The sequence below is a fragment of the Balaenoptera ricei genome, chromosome 14 (assembly GCF_028023285.1).
Source record: "Balaenoptera ricei isolate mBalRic1 chromosome 14, mBalRic1.hap2, whole genome shotgun sequence".
Lineage (NCBI taxonomy): Eukaryota > Metazoa > Chordata > Mammalia > Artiodactyla > Balaenopteridae > Balaenoptera > Balaenoptera ricei.
This window is the reverse complement of record NC_082652.1, coordinates 12,833,960-12,856,477: the sequence shown is the minus strand read 5'-3', so window position 1 is coordinate 12,856,477 and position 22,518 is coordinate 12,833,960. Positions and strand designations below refer to the sequence as shown.

The following is a 22,518-nucleotide window of genomic DNA, read 5'->3' as shown; positions in this document are numbered from 1 at the left end:
TTAACAGATGTTAACATTTTCCCGTAATTGCTCTGATCTCTGTCTCGGAAAACAAAACAAAACAAAAGATATAAAACATAACAAACACATCCCTTCCCTTCCTTCTCTCCTTAGAGAGAACCACAGTCCTGAATTTGGTCTTTCACTCTCGAGCATGTTGTTATACTTTCACTGCATGTGTATGTAACTTTAAACAATTGACAGTTCCTGTATGTTTTTAAAATTTTACATAAATGGTCTCACATGGTATTTATCCCTTTTTAAATCTGCAGCTTTATAAAGATATAATTCACACATCATAAAACTCATCCTTTTAAAGTGTACAATTCAGTGGCTTTTAGTATATTGACAGAATTGTAAAACCATCACCAGTATCTAATTCCAGACCATCTTCATTACCCCAGAAAGAAGCCCATACCTATTAACAATCACACCCCTGCTCCCACCTTTCCTTTCCCTCCTACCTCTGGCAAGCACTAGTCTACTTCCTGTCTCTATGGATTTGTCTATTCGGGACACTCCATATAAATGAAATATATGTGGTCATTGGGGATCTTTAGTTTAGCATAATGTTTTCAAGGTTCACCTATGTTGTAGCGTGCATGTATCAATATTTCATTCCTTTTTATGGCTGAATTATATTCCATTGTATGGATAGACCACATTTTGTTTATCCTATCATCAGCTGGTGGACATTTGGGTTGTTTCCACTTTTTGGTTATTATGAATAATGCTGCTGTGAACATTCGTGTACACGTTTTTGTGTGGACATGTGTTACAATTCTCTTCAGTATATACTTAGGAGTGGAATTACTAGGTCACATGGTAACTCTATGTTTAACTTTTTGAGGAACTGCTGAACTGTTTTCCAAAGTGTCTGCATCATTTTACTTTGCTACCAGCAATGATAAGGGTTCCAATTTCTCCCCATCCTTGCCAATACTTGTTACTGGCTATCTTTTTGATTTTAGCCATCCTAGTGCATGTGAAGTGGTATCTCATTGACGTTTAGATTTTCATATTTCTGTTGGTTAATGATATTGAGCACCTTTTCATGTGTTTATTGGCCATTTGTGTATATTTTCATTTGAGACATATTTATTCAAATCCTTTTGCCTATTTAAAAAATTGGGTTATTTTTCTTTTTATTATTGAGTGGTAAGAATTTTTAAAAATATATTCTGTAAAGATGCAGACGTAGGGCTGCCCTGGTGGCGCAGTGGTTGAGAATCTGCCTGCCAATGCAGGGGACGCGGGTTCAAGCCCTGGTCTGGGAAGATCCCACATGTCACGGAGCAACTGGGCCCGTGAGCCACAACTACTGAGCCTGCGCATCTGGAGCCTGTGCTCCACAACAAGAGAGGCCGCAACAATGAGAGGCCCGCGCACAGCGATGAAGAGTGGCCCCCGCTTGCCGCAACTAGAGAAAGCCCTCACATAGAAACGAAGACCCAACACAGCCAAAAATAAATAAATAAATTTATAAAAAAAAAAAAAAGATGCAGACGTAGAGAATGGACTTGAGGACACGGGGGAGAAGGGGAAGCTGGGACAAAGTGAGACAGTGGCACTGACATATATACACTACCAAATGTAAAATAGCTAGCTAGTGGGAAGCTGCTGCATAGCACAGGGAGATCAGTTCGATGCTTTGTGATGACCTAGAGCAGTGGGATAGGGAGGGTGGGAGGGATGCTCAAGAGGGAGGGGATATGGAGATATATGTATACATATAGCGGATTCACTTTGTTGTACAGCAGAAACTAACACAACACTGTAAAGCAATTATACTCCAATAAAGACATTAAAAAATTCTTTTAATTAAAAAAATAAAATATATTTCCTAATTAAAAATAAATAAATAAATAAAAATATATTCTGGATACAGGTCCTTTGTCAGATATATGAATTGCAAATATTTTCTCCCTTTCTGGGGAAGAGTGCACAAAAGTTTTAAATATAGATAATGTCCAATTTATTTTTTCCATTTGTCACTTTAGCTTTTACTTTCATGTCATTTCTAAGAAACCACCGCCTAGTCCAGGGTCATGAAGATTTATGCTTATGGTTTCTTCTAAGAATTTTACAGTTTTAGCTCTTATGTTGAGACCTTTGATCCATTTTGAGTTAATTTTTGTAGATGGTATAAAGTAGGGTTCCAGCTTCATTCTTACACATGTGGACATCATTCTTACACGTGTCCCAGCACAATTTGTGGAAAAGATTGTTCTTTGTCCACTGAATTGTCTTGGCACCCTTGTTGAAAATCAATTGAACAAAATGTAAAGGTTAATTTCTGGACTCTTAATTCTATTTCATTGATCTGTATGTCTGTTCTTATACTAGTGCCACACTGTCTTGATTATTTTAGCTTTGCAGTAAGTTTTGAAATCAGGAAATGTAAGTCCTCCAACTTTGTTCTTCTTTTTCTTTTGGCCGTGCCGCACAGCATGTGGGATCTTAGTTCCCCGACCAGGGATCAAACCCAAGCCCCCTGCAGTGGAAGTGCGGAGTCTTAACCACTGGACTGCCAGGGAAGTCCCCTGTTCTTCTTTTTCAAGAGTTTTGGCTCTTCTAGATCTCTTGCATTTCCATCTAAATAGTAACATCAGCTTGTCAATTTCTATGGAAAAGGCAGCTGGAATTTTGATAGAGATTGTATTGAATATGTAGATTAATTTGGGTGGTATTGCCATCGTAATAATATTATGTCTTTCAGCTTATAATCATGGGATTTCTTTCAATTTACTTAGGTCTTTAATTTTTCAATGGCATTTTATAGTTTTTAATATTCAAGTCTTGTACTTCTTTTGTTAAATGTATCCCTAAGTATTTTATCCTTTTTTTGCCATTGTAAGTGGAATTGTTTTCTTAATTTTATTTCCAGACTGTTTATTGCTAATGTATAGAAATACAATTGATTATTGTATATTGATCTTGTATCCTACAACCTTGCTTAACTCGTTTTAAAGTTCTAATAGTTTTTTGTCTTTGCTTTTTGCATTTGTGGATTCCTTAGGATTTTCTATGTACAAGATCATGCCATCTGCAGAGATAGTTTTACATCTTCCTTTCTAATCTGGTTTCCTCTTATTTCTTCCTCTTGCTTAATTGCCCCAGCTAAAACCTCCAGTACAATGTTGAATAGAAGTGGTGACAGTGGATATCCTTGTCTTGCTTCTGATCTTAGAGAGAAATTATTCAGTCTTTCATCATTAAGTATGAGGTTAGCTGTGGGGTTTTTCATAGATGCCCTTTATCAGATTGAAGAAGTTCCCTTCTATTCCTAGTTTTTGAGTGTTTTTTTTAATCATGAAAGGATGTTGGACTTTGTCAAATACTCTTTCTGCACCTATTGAAATGATTGTGTGGATTTTCCCCTTTATTCTATTAATATGGCACATTACATTGATTAGTTTTTTAATATGTTAAACCAATCTTGCATTCCTGGAATAAATCCCACTTGGTCATGGTGTATAATCCATTTTATATGTTGCTGGATTTGGTTTGCTTTGTTGAGAAGCTCTGCATCCATATTCACAAGAGATATTGGTCTATACTTTTCTTTTGATGTCTTTGGTTTGGGTATCTTGGTAATACTGGCCACATAGAATGATTTGGGAAGTATTCTCTCTTCTTCTATTTTTTGGGAGAGTGTATGAAGGATCAGTGTTAATTATTCTTTAAATGTTAGGTAGAGGGCTTCCCTGGTGGCGCAGTGGTTGAGAGTCTGCCTGCTAATGCAGGGGACACGGGTTTGAGCCCTGGTCCGGGAAGATCCCACATGCCGCGGAGCAACTGGGCCTGTGAGCCACAACTACTGAGCCTGCGCGTCTGGAGCCTGTGCTCTGCAACAAGAGAGGCGACGATAGTGGGAAGCCCGCACACCGTGATGAAGAGTGACCCCCGCTTGCCGCAACTGGAGAAAGCCCTCACACAGAAGCGAAGACTCAACACAGCCAAAAAAAAAAAAAAAAATGTTAGGTAGAATTCACCAGTGAAGCCACCTGTGCCTGGGCTTTTCTTCATAGGAAGTTTATTTAGTTACATATCAAATCCCTTAAAATTTAATGAGAATTTGTCAAAGGCCTAGCATATGGTCTAGCCTAGAGAATGTTCCATGTGCACTTGAGAAGAATGGTTTCTGATGTTTTGGGGTGAAGTGTTCTAGACATCTAAGAGGCCTGGTTGGTTTATAGTACTGTTCAAGTCTTCTATTTCTCTGTTAATCTTCTCCCTTTTGGATAGTACAGTACTGACGGCTCCAGCTTTTATTACTGAGTAGTCTAGTTCTCCTCGCATTTCTGTCAGTTTTTGCTTCATGCATTTCAGGGCTCTGTTGCCTCCGTGATTGATTATCATTATGAAATGTCCTTCTTTGCTTCAAGTACAGTTTTTTTTCTTAATGTCCATTTTGCCTGATATTTGTATAGCCATTCCAGTTCCCTTTTGGCTACTGTTTGCATGGTATATCTTTTTCTATCCTTTTACTTTCAATCTACTTGTATCTTTGCATCTAAACTGTTTGTCTATGTAGATAGCATGTAGTTGGATTTTTAAAATTCACCCTGCTCATTTCTGCCTTTTGAGTGGCATGTTTAGTTCACTTACATCTAATATAATTACCGACAAGGTAGAGTTTAATGTAATTACAGATGAGGTGTCTGTAATTTGTCTATTTGTTTTCTATGAGTCTATGTCCTTTTTTCTTACCTCTTTTTCTCTATTACAGCCTCCTTTTGTGTTAAATAGATATTTTCTAGTATACCATTTTAATTCCCTTGTTATTTCTTTTACTATATTTTTTGAGTTATTTTTTTAGTGGTTGCCCTGGGGATTACATATAACACCTTCATTTAAAACAATCTAGTTCAGGGCTTCCCTGGTGGTGCAGTGGTTAAGAATCCACCTGCCAATGCAGGGGCCATGTGTTCGAGCCCTGGTCCGGGAAGATCCCACATGCCGCGGAGCAACTAAGCCCGTGAGCCACAACTACTGAGCCTGAGCTCTAGAGCCCACGAGCCACACTACTGAAGCCTGTATGCCTAGAGCCCATGCTCCACAACAAGAGAAGCCACCACAATGAGAAGCAGGTGCACTGCAATGAAGAGTATCCCCCGCTAGCTGCAACTAGAGAGAGCCCATGTGCAGCAATGAAGACCCAACACAGCCAAAAATAAGTAAATAAAATAAATAAATTTATAAAAAAAAAACTTTATTTCAATATAGCTTGTTCTTTACTCCCTCCTTTGTGCATTGCTGTCTCAGAACACAATGCACAGAAAAATTACATCTTTCACATTATAAGCCCATTAACACAAGTTAGTACTTATGACTTTATGTAGTTGTCTTTTATTAATAATAATAAGTAAATAAATTTATTTATTTTATTTATTTTTGGCTGCGTTGGGTCTTCATTGCTGCGCACAGGCTCTCTCTAGTTGTGGCGAGCGGGGGCTACTCTTCCTTGTGGTGCGCGGGCTTCTTATTGCAGTGGCTTCTCTTGTTGCGGAGCACAGGCTCTAGGCACGTGGGCTTCAGTAGTTGTGGCGTGTGGGCTCAGTAGTTGTGGCTCGTGGGCTCTAGAGTGCAAGCTCAGTAGTTGTGGTGCACGGGCTTAGTTGCCCTGCAGCATGTGGGATCTTCCTGCACCAGGGCGCGAACCCATGTCCCCTGCATTGGCAGGAGGATACTTAACTGCTGAGCCACCAGGGAAGCCCTGCAGTTGTCTTTTAAATAAGAAAGGAAAAGAAAAATACATTTATGCATTATTTTATATTTACCTATGTAATTACCTGTACATGTGCTCTTAATTTCTTTCTGTGGATTCAAGCTAATGCCTAGGTTCCTTTCATTTTAACCGGAATGATTAATGCTAAAGTATTTCTTGTAGGGCAGGTCTCCTAGCAATAAATATTCTTTGTTTTTGTTTATTTGTCAATGTCTTAATTTCATCTTCATTTTTGAAGGATAGATATACTGTGTATGGAATCCTTTGTTGGCAGTCTTCCTTTCGGTATCCTGAATATGTCATCCCACTGCTTCCCAAACTTCATGATTTCTGATGAGAAATCCACTGTGAATCTTACTGAGGTGATGGGCCACTTTTCTCTGCTTTCGAGATTTTCTCTTGGTCTTCCCTTTTGACAGTTTGACTATCTGCAACATATCTGTGTCTAGATATGGATTCTTTGAGTTTACCCTACTTGGAGTTTGTTAAGCTTCTTGGATGTGAGATTAGTTTGTTTTAAATCAAATTTGTGATATTATTATTATTCAGATATTCCTTCTGCCCCTTTCTCTCTTTTCCTTTTGGGACTCCCATTATGCATAGTTAGTACGTTTGATGGTATACCACAGGTCTCTGAGGCTCTGTTCATTTATCTTCATTTTTCTTTCTGTTGCTCAAACTGGATACTCTCAACTCACCTGTCTTCAAGTTTGCTAATTCTTTCTTCTGCCAACTCAGATCTGCTCTTGAGTCCCTCCACTGAATTTTTCATTCTAATTATGGCACTGCAATTTTCAACACAAGAATATCTATGTGGGTCTTTAAAAAATAATTTCTATCCCTTTATTGATATCTCTATTTGGCAATACCTCATCTCATACTTTCCTTTTATGCTTTAGACATAGTTTATTTTAGTTCTTTGAACAAATTTAAAACAGCTGATTTAAAATCTTTGTCTAGTAAGTCCCATGTCTTGGTTTTCCAAGGGACTAATTCCTGTGTATGAACCATATATTCCTGGTTTTTTGAATGTCTTATATTTTTTATAGAAAACTGGACATTTTTAGTAATATAATATGGCAACTCTAGAAATCAGACTTCCTCCCCCAGGGCTTTTGCTTTTGCTGTTTGTTGTTGTTACTGTTTGTTTAGTGACTTTCCTGTACTTATTCTGTGAAGTCTTTGATTTTTGTCGTGCATGGTCACTGAAATCTCTACTTGGCTAGCTTAGTGGTCAGTTTTTTATTGAACAGAGATTTTCTTAAATGCCTTGAACCAGTTAGTCTCCCAATCTTTGCTGAAGGCTTATGTGTGTTGGGGTATATGTTCCATGCTGTGGCAGGCAGTTTTTATAAATACCTTAAATACCTTCACTTCTGCTTGTAAAGCTCCTCAAGGTCAGCTAGAGTTGAGACATACGGGCCTTCTAACGTATTTCTTGAGCATACACATAGTCTTGCATGCGTGCATGGCCTTCTAGATTCCCAGGTTTATATCAGAGCTTTTCAAAGCCCCCTACAGACAGCTGATAGCTCTGTTTTTTTGGTTGTTTTTTTTTTTTTTTTTTCTTTTTCAGTTGTTTGGTCAGCCTCTTTTTTTTTAATGCCATTTAAAAAATATATATGTATTTTTAATATTTCTTTATTTGGCTACATCGGGTTTTTTTAGTTGCGGCACACGGGATCTTCATTGTAGCATGTGGGATCTTCATTGCGGCACGCAGGATCTTTTGTTGTGGCATGTGGGATCCTTCATTGCGGCGCACAGGCTATCTAGTTGTGGCACATGGGCTTAGTTGCCCCATGGCATGTGGGATCTTAGTTCCCCAACCAGGGATTGAACCCACGTCCCCTGCATTGGAAGGTGGATTCTTAACCACTGGACCACCAGGGAAGTCCCTGGTCAGCCTCTTTTAACCCTAAATGGTAAATCTGCCTTGGGTGACTGTGATGTTAAAAAATTGCCACTGACTGTTTTTGACAAATGCCATGGCTATAGAACTGGGTGAGTTCTGAGTCAGGTCAGATAAAGAAAAGCCCTAAGAATGGAGCTTTCCAGCAAGCCACCAGACTGGTTAAACGATGACAGTTCTCTGGGAATGGGACTTCTGGGGAGCTCTAAACTCATCTGATCCCTCCAGCAGCTGCTAGGGGGAGGAGGATGGAATTAGGGTAAGTTAAAACATTGCGAAGCTCACTGTTGTCGCTGAAATTCAGCCATTAAAAAAATCATCTTTAGGTTGTTGTAAGCCTTTAGTTAATTTCCAGAGTCCTCAAAAAGTTGATTTTGACAAATTTTTTTATAGTGTTCTCATTGCTTTTATGGAGAGGCAGGATTTCAGAGGTCCTTTCCCATTCTGGAAGTGCTCCCATACATGTATAAAATTTAACAGTCCACTTGTTCTCTTATGGTTTCCTTTTTATATGTATGTTGAGACCAAATTTATTTATGTTAGCTGCTGAATAGTATTTAATTTGTAAATAAACCACCATTTATTAATCTACCCTCTTAGTAAGAGACAGTTATTGTTTACTAATTTTTTGTTCTTATCAATAACACTATAATAAACATCTTTGCGTGTGTCTGTGTATGCATGTGAGAGCTTCTCTAGGACATACATGTAGAAATGTATTTGCTGAGGCATAGGGTATATGTATCTTTAGTTTTGCTTGATATTTCCAAATTTCTAATCCACTAGCAACTGCCAACCCACCAGCAACAAATAAGAATTCTAATTTCATCACATTCTTGCCAACACTTGAAATCATAAGATTTTGTTCATTTTTGATAATCTAATGGGTGTAAAATGGTATCTCATTGTTTCTTAATTTGCATTTGGTGGAGGATATTTTGTAATGTTAAGTTAAGTTAAGTTAAGGCTACGAAGAAGATAGATACTCTTCCAGCTTGGTAAGTTGTAGAAAAGCCAATGGGGGTTAGTATTCCCAGCGATAAAGGTATCTTTTAGCTATTCCCTCTGAGGCAAGACCCTAATGGGTGCCTTTGCCCCTCTCCTTCCACAGCTGCAGCTTCAGATGAGATCACAGCCCCAGCTGACCTCTTGACTGTAGTAAGGGATGTTAAGCAGAGGGCCAAGATAAATCTTGCCTGGACTCCAGATCCACAAAAACTGTGAGATAATAGATATGTGTTGTTTGAAGCCTCTAAGCCATGGGAATATTTTTAGGCAGCTATAGATAACTAAAAGAAAAGGACAGATTGCCAAACTTTGGGATTCTATGAGTCTCCTTTACTGGGTTTGGACTCCACCCCATGAGAGAGCAGGAGGGCCTTCATCCCAAAGACCATCATCTGTTTACTTTCTGTCCCCTGCAGGCAGGCACCATATCTATAATCTCAGTGCCCTGCATATTGCATGGCATAGCATGACTGATCCATCATTATGTGTCAAATTTTAAACTGATGAGTGAGCGCCAAGGCCCCCAGAGGATCAGGGAAACCCAGCTGCAAAGCACAAAGAGTCAGACCTGAAGACCCTCAGGCACAAGGTCAGAGTCTGGGGCTGAAATAGCCTGTTTTTCTCCTTTTATGAGGACCAACAAGGGAGCCCCATTGGAAGTGTGAGCATTACCCAGACCATGACGGTGTGACCATGGGTCCTGAGGGAGGCTTAGGCATTAGGAGCAGTGCAGGGCAGTGGTTAGTGCAAGTGCTCTGGAGTCCATCAGATTTGGCCCAAAATCCTGACTCAGCCCCTTCCTGGTTCCCTTTCATTGCTAAGCCTCAGTTTCTCATCTGTAAAATGGGGTTAACAATGGTGCTCATCTTGCAGGTTTGTTGTGAGGATTCATGAACACATGTAAAATTCTTAGCACATAGTAAATGCTCAGCTAATGCATCTCTCGAGAAATGTATTGGAATAGATCACCCAGTTGTGAGCTGGCAAACCCCAGGCACCTAAATTCGTGTAGACTGGAGCCCAGCTTTCCTTTCTGGGGCCACAGGAAGCTGGCTCCACCCAACATATGCCAAGCAGAGAAGGAAGCTTGGAGGGGTGCCCTGGGAAGTGGGGTGGGATGATGCTATCTATGAATTCACTAGTTCCTCTTTCTCCCTCTTAGGGAAGAACTGCTGCCCAGACCCAGAGAGGTATTGGAGACAAGACTAGTCTGACGTGTAAACAGAGTAGTAGTTGTGCCATGGAGATGATTGAAGGGGCACAGGGGAATCCCCCCTCCCACCCCCCCCACCCCCAAATCACCAACAGGCCAGTCACTGCACCTGAGATTTCCACCATTCAGTCTGCTCCTAAAGGTCTCAGGAAATGTGATCTGTCAACTTACTCTCATCCAATATCTCTTTAGTGCCTATTGCGTACAGACCATTGTGGGAGAAAGATCCACTCACGTTTGGTAATTTTAAATGGTATTTGAGTAGCTAATTTGATCATCATAACAATGCTATAAAGCAGGTATTTATGATTCTCCCCATTTTGCAGAGGAGAAAACTGAGGCCCCATGAGGTTAAGGGTTAAGGGGCTTATTGCAATTCAAGCATGTAGTAAGTAGCAGAGCGAGCAGGCAAATTGGGTCTGGCTCCAATTTCTTGCTGTTTTTTTGTTTTGTTTTTTCATCCCTGCTGCTCTCAGGAAGTTTACAGAAAACAAGACAAGTCAGCCAATTGAGAAAATGGTCGAGGGCTTTTCAAACTTGGTGCCCTAGGGGTCCCCTGGGTACTGGGAGGTGGGAGAGGGTTGACAGATGGGTGGCACTAGTCCTTGGGCTCCCCAGACATGGCGACAAGATCTACTCCCCTTTCTTCTATCTCTGGAGGTGCAAGCTGTTCGATTTTCCAGGAGAGATAATACAACAGGAAAACCAAACAAGAATTTCTTGAATACCTATTGTGCATTGCGCCTGGAGTGGCAGGGAGAGCCACTTCAGGGAGTGTAAGGGAAGCTTACAAAACAACCCACTTGTGAAAACTTGAAGAACAATAAAAAATTAAATAACGGCTCAATTTAGCAACAGATGAGTTGTCCCGCGGCTGCATCTGGTTCCCTAATTAATTGCTTCAGCAGTGACTTGGGTGGTCAAGGGGGAGCAAGGATCTGTTTAGCTGAGTAACCCAGCACCGCCCATGGTCAGCACAGGGAGCAGGAGCCTGGAGCCATGAAACCTGGGCCGGGCGGGCAGGTTTGGACGGGAGGAGACACAAGGGAAGGGACTCAGCGGGAGGTGGTAAGGACTGGCGAGGTGCAGTGTTACAGCAAGAAGCCTCTCTGAGCAAAAAGGGCAGTACCAAAGGCTGGTATAGCTCCACAATCACTGCAGGTCTGCACCCTGTGGATGAGGACCCACCCTTTAGAAAGCACTCCCCCGCCCCTCCCGCACCCCGTTGCCTCCCCCTGCCACTTGCTGGCATGCCGGACCCTGCTGGACAGGGCTCATACACTGGTGGGTCCTGCAGGCTGGGTGGAAACCCCAGCCCTGCCTCTCTGGAACTTAAATACATAGATGGTAACAACACCCACCTTACGGGGCTGCTTGGATGGTGAACTGGATAATGCACATAAAGGACCTGGCACCATGAGTTGCTGGCACATGGCAAGTTCTCAGTAAATGTTATTGGCTACTCTCTGCAGCTACATTTAACATGGGCAGCTGGGGAACAAGCTCGTCTTGGTTTTTATTCACTCATTTAACAAGCATTTAATGGGCACCTACTCTGTGCCAGGCACTGCTCTGGAAGCAGAGGCCAGAGCTTGAAAAGTTCATTTTCCTAAAGTAGCTCCCAGTGCACTGGGGAGATGGAGAGCAGACAATTCCAGTTCGGTGTAAGTGCTGGAACGTCTGCTTGGTAACAAGGAGGCGAGTTCACATTTATTGAGTACTTGCCGTGTGCCAGTTATGATGCACTTTACATGTATTATTATCTCATTTGATCTTTATGAGGTAGGACTTGATCCTTCCTTTTACAGATGGGGACGCTGAGGCTCTGAAAGGCTCTGAAAGGCCATGTCTTTGGCCCAAGGGCTCGTGACTCATAGGTGGCATGAAGTCTTGGCTATTATTTATTATTACAGCAGTCCTTGCTTTTGCATGGTTGTGATATGCATGAACTTCAGTTACCAAGTTTAAAAAAATAGCACTGGCCGCCCCCCCACCATATGGTTCAAATTTCACTGACCACAGCATATTAAGTGTGAGTGATTGCACAAAGTACAAACTTTGCTGCTAGCTCTTCAGTTCCCAGATCACTATGTAAATCACTGATGTGCGTCACGGTCAGTGACCCGTCACGTCACTTCTTTCCAAGTCTGTTGGTGACTGGTCACTGAGCATCTGCCATTCAGTCGACATACGGATAGCTGAGCGTGTAGCTGTGTTCCCTCCCTGTCTCTCAGACATTTTACACAAATAGATAATAAAAAGAAAGAATTGGCCAACAAAGATGAAAGTGCAGTGCAGCAAAGAAATGAAGAAGTGAAGCTGGAAATGAGATTTGAATCAAGCTTCAATGGGGTTTGTCATTGGGGAACATCAGGGGTTGGGCTTCTCCAGAGAAACAGGAATAATAGATGATATATGAGGTATATATGTATACATATGAGATATATGTATATATACACATATATATCAGTTATGCACAGATATGATATACTCTCGATAGATAGATAGATAGATAGATAGATAGACAGATAAAGGAGGTTAGTAAGTACAAAATCTCCAGGGTAGGCTGGCCGATTAGAGAGACAGTTCATGCTGCAGCTTAAGTCTAAAAGCCATCTGCTGGCAGAATTCTCTCTTCCTTGGGGGAGGTCAGTCTTCTTCTGTTAAGACCTTCAACTGATTGGATGAGGCCCACCCATATTAAGGAGGGTAATCTGCTTTACTCAAAGTCTGCCAATTTAAATGTTAATTGCATCTGAAAAATACCTTCACAGAAGTATCCAGAATAATGTTTGACCAAATATCTGGGTACCGGGGCCCAGCCAAATTGATATAAAATTAACCATGAGAGGATTACAGGCTTATAGAAGAAATAGATCTTCATGGGAATGTTGACACTGTATCCATTTAAGAGCCTCTAGACCTGCTGCCAGAGGAAGACAGATTTACTGACATGAATGAGGGAAGTGGCTGTGACAGAAAGGATGAAGATATCCCAGAGGAAGTGAGGCCGGCAGGAACTCTGAGATATTTCACAACATTGAAAGTACAAAGGATAAAATGTTGGAAACGGAGCCAGTCTTAGAAAGGAAGATGACAATTTGCCAAGGCATATAAAAGATGCTCCCCCTGTATTATTAGTTAAACAACCAGAAGAAGAAGGCAACTGCTGTTCCAACTATTCTTGATAATTTTTATACAAGGAAATACCACACTTAGTTCTAAACGTTTGCAATGTTCTAAATTGAAGTATACTAAATACATGTTAGTTTTACTAGTTTTTCATTTCCTTAAACGTTTATAACCGACAGTAAGAGAGTTTTCAATGTTTTGACAAAAAATGTTAAAGGTCACAGAATAATCTTATTTTATCGCATTGATTTTTAAGATCGTTTTGAACAATTTCAGCTGCATGTTCTTACGGTCTGCATGACTGTGTAAAGCAAGGACTATCTGCTTTATTTGTAACATCACCATGATCATCATCATCATCTCCTCCACCAGACAGGTCTGGCAGACACCCAGGATGCCAGGCCAGGCGTCAAGTTCCTTTTGACACCTTTTTCTGACTCTGGACAGGGGACCTCCTGCAAAATCCCAGGCCAGCTCTGGCCAACCCCATCCTCCCTCGGCAGGGGTTTCAGGATTCTCTACAGCCTCAGGAAGTTCCCAAGGAGGAGAGCTCGGTTTACACACCAATAAAAATAACTCAGGGGTGATAAACAGCTCTGTGTCTCCAGGGCAAGCCACCCTTATGCAACCTGCCTTGATTTCAAAAGCCCCACATGGCACCAGGAGGCAACTTGGATTGCGATGTACACCCTGGCTGACGGCACAGGGAGGGAACCCCCGTGGCCACAAGGTCTGGGGACAAGTGCCTCTGGCTGTGACATGGGGTGGTTCATTCGCAACAGAAGGCGCACAGAAATAGCACATCGATTGATTGGCTTCAATACTGATATTTCTTTTTTACTTTCTATTTTCGGTAAGGTATGTAAGTAGTGGATGGTCTTAGTAGAAAACTCAAAACACACATAGGCCAAAAGGAAAAAAATTAAAACCACCTATGGTCCAATCACCAGAGAGCACTGCTCTTGCCTTTACCCTTTCAGAGTTTTCTAGAAGCTATGTACCAAGTGCGTATGGTGCAGAGCTTCAGACCACAGGCTCTGGAGCCACTTTGTAAGTCTGTTGCACGGATAGAGGGTTTCTGTTTTCTCTCCACTGAGAAAGACAGCAAGAGAAAGCCCCTTATGGTTAAGTCTTTGGGTACATCCTTAATTGTTTCTTCAGGATAAATTATTGGGAGTGCAACTGCAGTGTCAAAGAGGATGCACATTTTGATGGATTTGTTCATTCCTTCCCCACTCAGGAACTGTTTAAAATGGGCTACGTGGGATTTCTGCTGAAGTAGGAGTTGGCAGCCTAACCAACCATCAGAGAGGAGAGGCCCAGAAGGGCTGAGACTCCCATCTAGGGCACACAAAAATCATCACCATTGGAATGTCAGCTCCACGAGGGTGGGGATTGTGTCTGCCCTGCTCACTGCTGTGCCCCTGCTCCCTGACCAAATCAACTCAGAAGAAGAACCAGAATTTTCTGGAACCAAGTGGAGCCCTGAGGTCTCCACATGGTACTGCTAACCACTGTCTTAGAGATACCACGCTGGATTCTTTCACCATGCAGCCTTTGTTAAATTCTATAATGAATAAAATATTAGCCAACGCACTTCAAAGAGAAAAGGAGGGCGCGAGAAACCCCCAAGAAGGAGAACGTGGGAACAAAGCAAGTCTGCTGCGAGAGGCGAAAATAAATAAATGCATCATTTGTATTGTCATTTGATTGACACGTCTTGAATCATTTATGGCGAGCTCCACCTCTTTCTAATAATATGGAAATCGGGAACATGTTGCTTTCAGTCATGATTATGAGTGAGTTTCAGAGAATGTTCACAGGCGAGGGAGACAGACGTAGGTGGCGGCACAGCCGTTAAGGTATGCGGTGATTTATGGGTTTCAGTGGGCGGCCGCCGTGGGCTTCCTGCACTGTGGTGGCCTCTGACAGTGATCAGACAGGGAAATGTCACCTGTCCTTGTAAAAACGATCACCCAGTCATCAAATATTTATCAAGCACCCACTATGCACCAGGCACTGTGCTGAATGCCAGGACTTTGCAGAACCCATCTTTCGCTTCCCTGGGACAAAATGCTGCACGAACACCTACTGTGTGCTGGGTCCCATGTTGGACGCTGTGCCAACAGAAAGGCAACAGAAGAGTCTGGAGAGCAAGAGGGATGCACAAAAAAGTAGCCACCTTTCCCACCTGAGCGGGGCTTATTCTTTTAAAATCATGTTTCCTGTGCATCAAGTACTTTGATTCTCCCAGAAGTCTTAGTGGCCACAGGCTTGAGGAGTCTTCTAGACTCAGACTGACCCAGCTTGGGCTCCTGGATCTGCCACTTACTGGGGAAAGTGACTCACCCTTCCCAAGCTCCTTTTCCTCCTCTGTAAAAGGGGTGCTGCCAGATAAAACACAAGCTGCCTTGTTAGTATAAGTATATCCCAACTGCTGCATGGGATACGCTTATACTAAAAATATTGTTCCTCTGGAACGCCAAACGAACTGGGTGCCAGGTGTTTTTGTCTTTCACTAAATCTGGCAGTCCTAGAAGGGGAGACTGTGATGGTGTCTGACGGATGCCTCTCAAGGACAGTCAACACTCCCAGTTCCTCCCAGAGTCGGGGGTGGGGGGCGGTGCACAGCACCACTCTAAAGGGATTTTAAGCAAGGCACCAAGAGTATCCTTGAACAACTTCTCACTCTCCATCCCCAAACCTTCACATCAGGCAGACTCCCAGGTCCAGCAAAGTTGCAGGTAGACAATCAAGTTTGCAGCTAAGAATCACAGACTGTCAGCTGAAAAGACCCTTAACGATCCCCTAATCCACCTTCTGATTTTGCTGAGGAGGCCTGGAGAGGTTCGGTCATTTATCTAAGGCTGGGGTCACAAAATCCAATGCCACAGGGGTCAGCCAGGAGCAACCAACACTGTCCAAGATGATGAGGAGTGGTGGGAACTGTGGCAAACTGGAGAGAAGGGCCCCTCTTAACGGGGCAGCAGCAGCGGCCTGTTTCCCACAGCCATGAGGGAAGGGGGCCCAGAGTGGTGAGCGCCTCTAAAATTCTCCTGAGAAGCTGGAAATATGCGGGTGTGTTTCATGTGAAATCCCTCGGTTTTGAAATGTTGGCACCTAACTGGAAATTCTTAAGAACGCTGTACAGGCCAAGGAAAATATATCAGCAGGCCAGATTGGGCCCTGGGGTCACCACGTGCAATCTCTGGCCTGTGCCCCACAGGACATCGGAAGCACAGCCAGGATTCCTCGGCCAAGGTAATTTCTATCACGCCAGGAAAAGGCCACGACATGGGAGGAGGGAGGTGGGAGTGGAAGTATGGGGGGAACGGCCAGAGGCTCCTACCCAGAGCCTCCAGCGTGAGTTAGAGAGGGAAATCACAGGCACCAGTGTTATTTTGTCTTAATTGAGATGGAATTCACAGAACATAACATTAACATTCACAAGGTCGTACAACCATCCTGATCTAGTTCCAAAACACTTTCATCACCCCCAAAAGGAAACTCCGTACCTGTTAAGTGGTCACTCCCTGTCCCCCCAACCCAGCCCCCGGCAACCACTACTCTGCTTTCTATCTCTATGGATTTACCTATTCTGGACCTTTCAGATAGATGGAATCCTACCATACGTGGCCTTTTGTGACTGGCTCCTTTCACTTAGCGTCATGTCTTCAAAGATCTTCCATGCTGTAGCATCCGTCATTATTTCATTGCTTTTCATGGCTGAGTAATATTCCATTGGATGGACCACATTTTGTTTATCCATCCGTTGATGGATATCTGGGTATTTTCACCTTTCAGCTATGGTGAACAGTCCCAAGGCTCACTTTTTAAGGGGAGGTAACCCCACCCTGGTGTTTAGGGACACAGGGCCCCGATGGACCTGTTATGTAGAGCAGCACAGTGCCTAGGGCCCAGGAAAATGTCTTCATTTCTTTGAAAATCAGAAGTAAAAAAACCTGACTTCCAGAGTCAAAGAAAATGTTTTAATTTTGAATTTGGCCTAGATTATATTTGTCTTTATACCAAAGAAGCCATAAAATGTAATTATGGAGGAAGGGATCCACAAAGGCAAAAGTGAGTAAGGCACACCAAAGTGGCCCTGCAGGGACATAGAAAAATTAAGGACCTGGAGTTACAGAAACCAGAGGGCGGCTCCTTGTTCTCCGACTCACTGGTCTTGGAGCGTGCGCACAGGGGCCAGGTTCTTTGTCCTGTTCAACGTGGCACCCTCCACTGCCAGAACAGGGCCTGGCACACAGTAGGTACTCAAGAAATACGTTTTGAAAGAATTAATTAACCTAACATGAATCACCGAGCTTCTCTGTGCCTTGACTTCCTCAACCAAGACATGGGAAAAATAATCTCAATCTCTGAGGGTGGATGGGAGGGAGAGAAGCCTGTGCCCGGTGCCAGGAAGGGAGAAGGTCTTCAAGAATCCACTTCCTTCCCTTTGTTTTTTTTCGGCAGGGTGGGGGCAGGGTGAAGTTGATAGCAGACTTACGAGAAGCAAATTTCCATCAAACCCGAGTTGCATTTGCTCTTGTCTTTCTGAGCAAATACATCAGGTATTTCGACATATTGGCTGAAGATCCCAGGGTCTGGGGAGAGGGAGTGATTAGCAGGCAAAACCACAAAGAAAACGGCAAGGAAAATGATGCCACAGAGAAACAAGTACTAACAGGGAAGGGAAGGGTCAGGGAGGCAATGAGTGTGTGTGTGTGTGTGTGTGTGTGAATGTCTGTAAGTGTGTTGTATGTGTCCGTGTGAGAACTATGTGTGTTTGTGAGTGCACGCACGTGCGTGTATATGTGAGGACGTGTGTGCACACATGGTGGGTAGGGCAGTGGGAGGGAAGGGGGGAAGGGAGAGAAAAGCAGCCCTCTGATCACAGACATGGGAATTCTGCTTTGACTTAAGTCAAGTCGAGGCTGCACATTCCTAGGGGCAGGCAGCGGGTGGGGTCTGAAAGCGGGAAAGGACCATATCTGGGTTTTGTCTTTACAAGAGGAAATTCTTTGCCCGAGGCAACAGTCCCCCCTGGGGTATGCCCTCCTCTGTGGGTGACTGGGAACTCCAGAGAGCCTGGGATCCTCTTCAAACCCAATTTGCATTAGAAATCAATGTGGGTTTTTTTTTTTTTTTCTTTTTCTTCAGGCCCTGAGATGCCAAGACCCTCAAGCGAGTAATAATGATGCTTTTCAGACCAGGACTTCAAACTGCTTAGCTGTGATTAGTTTCCTTTTAAACACAGGAAAACTGGGCTGATTTGAAGGAATCCACTGACAGGTCAAAGGGAGGCTCAAGGAAACCTTGGCCCCATGCTGGGTCTCACTTACCTGGGGGCCACGGCACAAGGAGGCCCTGCTGGTTTCTGGACAGAAGTAAATTGAGTCTCTTATTGATGTCTCCAGGGCAAAACTCTGCAGGCCAAGGAGGCAGGCTACTGTTAGATCATTCCGGAAGACCCTTCTGTGGTCAGCTCTGTCTAGAGGCATCCGTGTGTCATCGAATAAGAGGCAGCTTATTGGTTGGAATAAGGTTTGAATCCTGTGAGAGTGACCTCAGTGTTCTCGTCTGTGAAATGGGGATAGTGTCCTTTGGCACAGGATTCACTGAGGACTAAGTAGATGTGGAAGAGTTTAGCACAGTGTATGGCGCAGACCTAAGAAGTCGTAATTGTTAGTGTCATAATATCATCATCATCATCATCTCCCCATGAAAAGACTACTTCCCTAGCAATGGAGATCCTGAGAAACTCAAAGCTCAATGATCTGAGGGGGCTAAGAAAACTCACCCCACACTCCTGGACCCTCCAGGTCACTTTTGCTGAGGGATGAGATCAACTCCATAAAAATAGCGACAAGATTTCCTGGTAAGAGGTCGCCGTCCCCCAGTTTCCCAGGGAATTTTGTGGGCTGAAGAGTTTCTGAGAAACCCCGTATCAAGAATGTTTGACTTCAAGATGGAACTTTTAAAAATTTACTCTCTGAAAGATCTGGACTAAGGCTGTGTGTCCACAGACCCCAAATAGGTGACTGGCTTGAGGGGAGTAGGTGTCCTGGAAAGGGATTGGGTTTGGAGGGAACCCCAGAGTTCTACAGACCTGGCTTCAAATCCTGCCTCTGTTGCATCTCAGCTGTGTGGGCCTGAGCAAACAATGCCATAGTAATACAGTCTCTTGGGATGACAAATATCAGACTGCAGGCCCATAGTAGGAGGTCCAAAATGGCAGCTCTGTTGGTTGGATCAATTCAATCAGTGAATGGACTGGTTTGAGACAATCAAAATGATTATGGTGAGTTGGGGGTTTGTTCAGTCCACACATGTTTACAAAGAAACTGTTATGTGCCCGATCTGGGGAACTCAGTGGGAAATGAGACTGGACCACCGTCTAGGAGAGAAGGATGCCATTGAATGGTGGTAACATATGTAGTCTGCTCGCCATGCCTCTCCTGAGAGACATTTGCTCAAGCAGAGGGTGGCACGCTCCTTTCCAGTGCTTCCCTGGCAGACGGGCCCACTGGGAGGGTGGACCCAATCACAGAGTCTTGGAACTGCTGTGGTGGTCTCCAGAGACACAGGGTGACAGCAGAGGGCTTTCCAATCCCAGACAAACAAACAAGAACAGAAGAAGAAAAACATTGCCGAACTGTCACTTGGGAGGGCATCCCTGCCTGTGGAACCTGTTTTTGGAAGGCTGAGGTGCAGCTCGGTTCCTCAGGAACCTCTCTGAGGTAAAATGACTCGCCCAGCATCACACCAAATTGACACGAGGCCCTCCAGGCCACGAGCTACCAGTCAAGAAGCCCCCAGAGGGCTGTTTACTGATGGAAGTGGGTCTCCCTCCCCCACAACGCCTCCACCTTACATCAAACCTGCAGCTGCAGAGGCCCACAGGGTTGGTTGAGGAGGGTTCCTGAGGAAAAGGAAAGGGAAGGGGAAGGGGCTAGTCATTGGGCCTTGGGTCTTCGGGCCCAGTGAGAGTTCTCTTGGGTTTCTCTCTGGTCAGGGGCCGGGAAGCAGCCCGGTCCTACAGCTTCCCAGGTGTGGTCCTGGCAGAGAGGAGATGAGCACAGATGAAGTCAGGACAGAAGAGGGCAGGGCGCGTGAGCAGTCTCCCCTGCCTCTCCCAGGCCCCCTGGCATGAAAGCCCATCCTGCCAAAGTAGCTGTTTTAGTCTCCTAGGGCTGCCGTAACAGAGTACCACAAACTGAATGGTTGAAGACACTAGAAATTTGTTCTCACAGTTGTGGAAGCCAGGATTCTAAAAGCAAGGCGTCAGCAGGGCCGTGCTCCCACCGAAGTCTCTAGGGGAGGATCCTTCTTTGATCTTTCTAGCTTCTGGCGGTTGCTTGCCATCCTTAGTGTTCCTTGGAGACACATCACCCCAGTCTCAACCCCTCCATCTTCCCATCACTGCCTTCCCTGTGGTCTCTGTGTCCAAATCTCCCTCTTCTCACAAGGACACCACCCTACTCCAGCCTGAACTCATCTTAACTAATCACAAACTATTTCCAACTAAGGTCACATTCACAGGTTCAGGGTGGACATGAACTGGGGGGACACTGTTCAACCCTGTTCAACATCTAAGCACTGGAATCGTACAGTCCTGGGTTCTGATCCTGCCTTTGCACTTACAGATTGTGGACTTGGGTATACTTCTTAATCTCGCCAGGCCTCTGTTTCAACATCAGAAAAATGGGGGTATAGTGCATGCCCAGCAGGGCCGTTGTAAAGATTTGAACTCATGTATGTAGAGCACATAGTACGTCTCACAAAACAGAAGAGGCCTTTATCTTTATTGCTGCAGGACTCTTGTCTTGGAGGTGCCCACCCCCTGCAGCTGGTGTAAAGCTCTGGCTCCAGGTGTTTCCAGCCTGACCCACAGGCACCTGCCGGGAGCAGCAGAACGCAGGCATGGGGTCACGCGCAGTCTCCTGTCCTCACCTCCAGCACCCCTGTGCACCTGCCCGTCTTCTGGGCAGAGGTCAGGATGTGGCATTCTTCTCAATAGGCAAGCACGTGTCCAGGGGAAGCCAAAGGGACAAGGTGGTGTGATTCCATCAGGGAAACGTCCACAGGATTCCTTCTGTTGTTCCCAAGTTCCAGACTCCAGGCTGAGCCGGCACGAGTGAAGATGCATCTTCAGACCGGAAGCTGCCCAGGACATGGTATCTGGCTAGAGCTGTGCTCCAACAGCTGTGTGGGCATTATAAATCTCTCCCCTGGAGATGAGCACCGAGGCTCTCTATGTCTCCTGCTAATGGTAAATCTGTCAGCGCCCACAGTGCAAGACCTGGACTCTGAGAGCATCAAGGTGAGAGTGTCTGCCTCCCTCAAGCCTGTTCGTTGCACCTGCTATCTACTCCTCTCCAAATGTGGAAGGCTGTCTCCTTCTTCATTGAGAGCATCAAGGGAGTTTTAACTGCAAAGCAGACTGCGCTTCAGATCCAATTGAAATGCCTCTGAACCCAGGCTCTCACCTGAAAACTTTCTGTCATGAGGGAACCCTCTTCTGCAAGACCCTTGGTGATTTGGATGAGTTTAGGCCAGACAGTGTCCCTTGGGTATTGTGGAGGTTCGTGTGGTTTTTGTTGTTTGTTTTTTGGTGCAGTCTATCTTTAAATCTTCACTTTCAAAAAAAAAGTGGTCATTAGCCTTATTTTGATTTAGAGGATGGGAAATCAGAAGTTCAGGTCTCTGATTTATCACCTCATAGACGTATGACGTTGAACAATCCCTTCATCTCCCTTGGATTGCTCATTGTAGAAAGATGATCATAAAATCTTATTGGCGGGGGACTTCCCTGGTGGCACAGTGGTTAAGACTCCACGCTCCCAATGCAGGGGGCCCGGGTTCGATCCCTGGTCAGGGAACTAGATCCCACATGCAAGCTGTAACTAAGACTTCGCATCCCACAACTAAGGAGCCCATGTGCCACAACTAAGAAGCCAGTAAGTCGCAACTAAGGAGCCCGCCTGCCGCAGCTAAGGAGCCGGCGAGCCACAACTAATACCCAGTGCAACCAAATAAACAAATAAATAAATATATATATTTTTAAAAAATCTTATTGGAGGGATACAAGGATGAAATGAGATACTCCATGGCTATCAATCAGAGCTTTAGTTGGAAAGATCCTGTGGTGCTGCTGATAAATCAACTCCTTGAAAAACAAAAAGCTCTGATTTGTAGCACTTGCCAATTTCTATGGTGTAAATACTCCCATCGCTGCCAATTTTAAGCTACCGACATGACATTGCTGAATGAAGAGTTGGGAAGAGGAGTGAACCACTGGGTCTTCTGAGCTGAGATGAGTGAGCCCGCGTGAGTACAGCCCTGAAGACAACAGACACAAACTCTGGTTAATTTTATCACAAAAGAAAATGCACCCAGATGATATGGGGTAGCTTGCAGAATTTCCAGCTGGTAAATTAAACTTGGAGTTTGTGCAGCCAGGAGTTATACCCTAAATCACTGGAGAAGCAGTCTAATAGTGAAGATGCTGCTACTGTCCCC

The 22,518-nt window shown here is 44.1% G+C and overlaps 1 protein-coding gene across 6 annotated transcripts in view; it reads right to left on the bottom strand.

Moving 5' to 3' along the window:
• SPRING1 (SREBF pathway regulator in golgi 1) overlaps positions 1–22,518 on the bottom strand; it is a 259,028-nt gene that overhangs the window by 7,885 nt on the left and 228,625 nt on the right. For 3 of the 6 annotated variants that reach the window (XM_059893967.1, XM_059893966.1, XM_059893969.1), the window contains one exon: positions 22,193–22,338. The exons of 2 other annotated variants lie outside the window; for them this stretch is intronic. In XM_059893967.1, the coding sequence (XP_059749950.1) occupies positions 22,208–22,338 (131 nt within the window). In that variant the 3' untranslated portion in view covers positions 22,193–22,207. Of the gene's footprint in view, positions 1–22,192; positions 22,339–22,518 lie in introns of those variants that run through there. One more of the 6 variants, XR_009497199.1, reaches the window with a different exon arrangement.